General features: G+C 46.9%; 1 protein-coding gene across 1 annotated transcript in view; it reads left to right on the forward strand.

Moving 5' to 3' along the window:
- RSL1D1 (ribosomal L1 domain containing 1) overlaps positions 1-2919 on the forward strand; it is a 13168-nt gene extending 10249 nt beyond the window's left edge. Inside the window, exons 8-9 of the mRNA XM_032242735.1 lie at positions 300-596; positions 2449-2919. Of these exons, the coding sequence (XP_032098626.1) occupies positions 300-596; positions 2449-2799 (648 nt within the window). The 3' untranslated portion in view covers positions 2800-2919. The remainder of the gene's footprint in view (positions 1-299; positions 597-2448) is intronic.
- Positions 2920-5332: the final 2413 nt, after the last annotated feature.

The raw sequence follows: 5332 nt of genomic DNA on the forward strand, positions 1-5332 counted from the left end.
GCTCTTGTTACCCAGGCTGGAGTGCAATGGCACGATCTCGGCTCACCGCAACCTCCGCCTCCTGGGTTCAGGCAATTCTCCTGCCTCAGCCTCCTGAGTAGCTGGGATTACAGGCACGTGCCACCATGCCCAGCTAATTTTTTGTATTTTTAGTAGAGACGGGGTTTCACCATGTTGACCAGGATGGTCTCGATCTCTCGACCTCGTGATCCACCCGCCTCGGCCTCCCAAAGTGCTGGGATTACAGGCTTGAGCCACCGCGCCCGGCCCCTGCTAAAATTTTTTATGTGTTTTGCTAGGAGGCAAGGAAAAAACGAAGAGAAAGAAATCATGAAAAACAAAAGGAGAGGAACAAAATCAGAAAGAAGAAACAGCAGGCTAGCAAGCCTGTATCAGTCCTTAGTAAAGACGCCGTGGCACCTGAAAGTGGTGACACTACAGTGAAGAAACCTGAATCGAAGAAGGAGCAGACCCCAGGGCATGGGAAGAAAAGGCGTGGCAAAGGAAAAGCCCAAGTTCAAGTGGCAAATGACTCCGAAGATGAAATTCCACAGCTGGTACCAATAGGAAAGACTCCAGCTAAGGAGAATGTAGCGGTATTATTTTAAATATTTAATATTCATAATGGATTGGTTCAGTGGCTACTGTCAGGCAGGCACTGTGCTGAGCAGTGAATGCCGAAAAATAGTGGAATGAATCCAGAGAACTATGAAGGTAGTTATCATCTCATGATTTACTGTCCTTTTTTTTTTTTTTTTTTTTTTTGGGATGTTGCTATATTGCCCAGGCTGGTCTTAAACTCCCAGGCTCAAGCAACCTTCTCACCTTGGCCTCCCAAAATGCTGGGATTACTAGTGTGAGCTACCACACCTGGCCCCAACCAGTTGTTTGTTGTTGTTGTTAAGATGGAGTCTCACTCTGTCACCCAGGATGGCGTGTGGCATGATCTCACCTCACTGCAACCTTCACCTCCCTGGTTCAAGCAGTTCTTCCTCAGCCTCCCAAGTAGCTGAGATTACTAGTGCGCGTCACCATGCCCAGCTCATGTTTGTGTTTTTGGTAGAAACACGGTTTTGCCATGTTGGCCAGTCTGGTCTTGAACTCCTGGCCTCAGGTAATTTGGCCTCCCAGAGTACTGGGATTACAAGGGTAAGCCACCGCGCCTGGCCCCCATTTGGCTTTTACACAGAAAATTTGGGAACCCCTGCCCTAAACTATGTGCCAGGAACGTACAGCTACATTTGGAAGAGTCCGAGTTTGCTCTCAGGTGCCTCTGCCGTGCTCATGGTGCCTCCAGAAGTCCTTCCCATCAGTCATAGGTTATAGGGAAAGGTGTTTTTCCTCTCATTGAACCAGGAAGACCTCTGGGTGTTCATAATTCTTTTTTTTTTTTTGATACAGAGTCTTGCTCTGTTGCCTAGGCTGGAGTATAGTGGCACAGTCTCAGCTCACAGCAACCTCCGCTTCTCAGGCCCAAGCAATTCTCCTGCCTCATCCTCCTGAGTAGCTGGGACTACAGGCATGCGCCACCATGCCCAGCTAATTTTTCTATTTTTAGTAGAGATGGGGTTTCACCATGTTGGCCAGGCTGGTCTTGAACACGTAGCCTCAAGTGATCGACCTGCCTCAGCCTTTGAAAGTGCTGGGATTATGGGCATGAGCCACCACACCTATCCAAGTACTAACCAGGCCCGACCCTGCTTAGCTTCCGAGATCAGACAAGATTGGGTGTGTTCGGTGTGGTATGGCCGTAGACTAATTTTTGTATTTTTAGTAGAGACAGGGTTTTATTATGTTGGCCAGGCTAGTCTCGAACTCTTGGCCTCAAGTGATCCACCTGCCTTGGCCTCCCAAAGTGCTGGGATTACAAGTGTGAACCATCGCACCCAGCCTCCCTCATTCTTTTTTTTTCTTATTTTTTTTTTTTAATTTTTAAATTTTTTTTTTTCTTTGGTACTCCTTTTTTTGAGACAGAGTTTCACTCTTGTTGCCCAGGCTGGAGTGCAATGGCGCGATCTCGGCTCACCGCAACCTCCGCCTCCTGGGTTCAGGCAATTCTCCTGCCTCAGCCTCCTGAGTAGCTGGGATTACAGGCATGCGCCACCATGCCCAGCTGATTTTTTGTATTTTTAAGTAGTAGAGATGGGGTTTCACCATGTTGACCAGGATGGTCTCGATCTCTTGACCTGGTGATCCACCCGCCTCGGCCTCCCAAAGTGCTGGGATTACAGGCGTGAGCCACCGCGCCCGGCCAATTTTTAAAAATTTTTTAATTTTTGGAAGCACTGTGGTTTGTAGCCTCTCTCATTTTTAATAGTGGAATACAGCTCATCTCTGTCATCATGCTGAGGTGTATACCTTTTGGGTGTTAACTAATGAAAACAGTAACTCCTAGAATTAGTGTCAGGTTTTGTGGTCTTTTTCTATATTATACTTTCTTCTTCCCAGATTCAAAAACATGCCACAGGGAAGAAGTCTCCAACAAAGAGTCCTATTCCCAGCACACCTCGTGGGAAGAAAAGAAAGGCCCTGCCAGCATCTGAGACCCCAAAAGCTGCAGAATCTGAGACCCCAAAAGCTGCAGAATCTGCGACCCCAGAGAAAGGCCCACGGAAGAAGCCAAAAATCAAAGAAGAGGCAGTGAAGGAAAAAAATCCTTCGCTGGGGAAAAAAGATGTGAGACAAACTCCTAAAAAGCCAGAGGCTAAGTTCTTCACCACTCCTAGTAAATCTGCAAGAAAAGCTTCCCACACCCCCAAAAAACGGCCCAAAAAAACCAAAGTACCCCGGTCAACCTAAAGTCAGTGATTCAACCAGAAGGGAACCTCAGAGCTGCCCTCAGAGCTTATTAGAAATAATCAGGTCCTGACCCCATTGGCAGCCTTCTCTAAGCGTCAGGCCTAGACTTAAAAGATTTTTTAAAAACCTCCATAGGTAATTCTGACATATGTTCCTGGGTATAGTAATCTGTGTTTAAATTGTCCTTCTGTGTGTTTGCTAACATCATAGAAGAAATATAGAGTGCTTCTCTGTGGTTGTTCAGCACTTTGGAAAGCCAAGGTGGGAGTATTATTTGAGCCCAGGAGTTTGAGACCAGCCTGGGCAACATGTGAAATCCCATTTCTACAAAAGAAAAAAAAAGTGGTGGCATGTACCTGTGCTCCCAGCTACTCAGGAGGCTGAGGTGCAAAGATCAAGTTAGCACAAGAAGTCAAGGCTGCAGTGAGCCATGATCACACCATTGTGCTCCAGCCTGGGTGACAGTGTGCAACTGTCTCAGAAAAACAAAAAATAAAGTTTAACATTGCTTCTGAGTATACGTACTGCTGGCTTTCTATCACGTGAGTCTAACTCAAGGTCTCTGATGTGACCCTTTTCCTCATCTACTCAACCTTCACATGGACTCCATCACACTCCTTTGTCTTCATTCCCAAAGTGGCCCAGTGAGAGCTTTGGTGCATGAGAATCAGCTGCTGAATTTAGGAGAAACACGAGTTTCTTGGCCTTCATGCTGAGCCTGTTGCTCTAAGCTTATGAGTCATTGGATGAGCATGCATATAGGAAGGAAAATTAGCATGGAGTCATTTATACAGCTACTGAATTGAAACCTACTTACAGGAGGCAAGAACATGATTTATCTTCCATAAGCCTTCCCCTCTTCCATGTTACTCCTCAGTCCATACAGATTTGCTTATGTATGACAACTCTAAGGAAATTTGGGAGAATAGACTTTTTTTTTTTTTTTTTTTTTTTTTTTTTTTTTTTGAGGCAGAATTTCACTCTTGTTGTCCAGACTGGAGTTCCATGACGCAATCTCAGCTCACCACAACCTCTGCCTCCTGGGTTCAAATGATTCTGCTTCAGCCTCCCAAGTAGCTGGGATTACAGGCAGGCGCCTCCATTCCCAGCTAAATTTGTGTTTTTAGCAGGGATGGGGTTTTTCCATGTTGTTCGGGGTGGTCTTGAGCTTGACCTCAGGAGATGTGCCCTCCTCAGCCTCCCAAAGTGCTGGGATTATAGGCATGAGCCACCCCATCCAGTCAAGAGTAGACTATTATTGTTTGCACAGTTGTCAAGTGTATTCTGAGAGTAAACTTTTTAGGTACTCGGCCTTTCACTGCTTGTGAATACGTGTGTATCCATAGTAAGTTATAGATTCACTGCAGTGCAGGAATGTGCTTGCATGCAAAAGGCTGAAGTGGGGCATGCTTTCAAAGATCATGTGGGTGTCGGGTGTCTGGCTCACATCTGTGATCCGAGCACTTTGGGAGGCTGGGTGGATCGCTTGACCTCCCGACTTTGAGACCATCCTGGGTGACATGGAAAACCTCATCTCTACCAAGAATTAGCTGGGTGTGGTGGCATGTGCCTGTGGTCCCAGCTACTTGGGAGGATGAGTTGGGAGGATTGCTTGAACCCTGGGTGGTAAAGGCTGTAGTGAGTCATGATTATGACCCTGCACTCCAGTCTGGGCAAGAAAGAGAATCTCAGCCCTGTTTCCAAAAAAAGATATTGGGCATGGTGCTTTGTATCTGTAATCCCAGCCAAGGCAAGCAGATCACTTCAGGCCAGGATTTCCAAGACCAGCCTGGCTAACATGGTGAAATACAAAAACTAGCTGGACATGGGGGCAGGTACCTATAATCCCAGCTATTTGGGAGGCTGAAGCAGGAGAATCACTGGAACCCAGGAGGTGGAGATTGCAGTGAGCTGAAACTGCACCACTGCATTCCAGCCTGGGCAGCAGAGCAAAACTGGAAAAAAAACCAAAAACAGATGTGTAGGTCTCCCTTAAGTTAGAGGAGTCTGTGCAGTGGATAAGATGGTCCTACTCTGTTGCCCAGGCTGGAGTGCAATAGTGCCATCAGCTCCAGTCCCATTTTCATAGGCTCAAGGCAGTCCTCCCACCTCAGCCTCCAAAGTAGCTGTAACTACTGGGGCACGACATCACACTTGGCCAATTTTTATATCTTTTGTAGAAACAGGTTTTGCCTATATTCCCCAGGCTGGTTGGTCTCAAACTCCTAGGCTCAAGTGATCCTCCCACCTCAGCCTCCCCAAAATGCTCAGATTACATCCATGAGGCATTATGCCAACCTGCTTTTGCCTTTTTTTTTTTTTTTTTTTGAGATGGAGTCTTGCTCTGTCACCAGACGAGTGCAGTGGTGCGATCTCGGCTCACTGCAAGCTCTGCCTCCCTGGTCTTCAAGCAATTCCCCTGCCTCAGCCTCCCAAGTAGCTGAGACTACAGGTGTGCACCACCATGCCCGGCTAATTTTTTGTATTTTAGTAGAGATGGGTTTTCACCATGTTGGCCAAGATGGTCTCGATC

Source organism: Sapajus apella, unplaced genomic scaffold (assembly GCF_009761245.1).
Source record: "Sapajus apella isolate SASKATOON/1434 unplaced genomic scaffold, GSC_monkey_1.0 scaffold51, whole genome shotgun sequence".
NCBI classification, from domain to species: domain Eukaryota; kingdom Metazoa; phylum Chordata; class Mammalia; order Primates; family Cebidae; genus Sapajus; species Sapajus apella.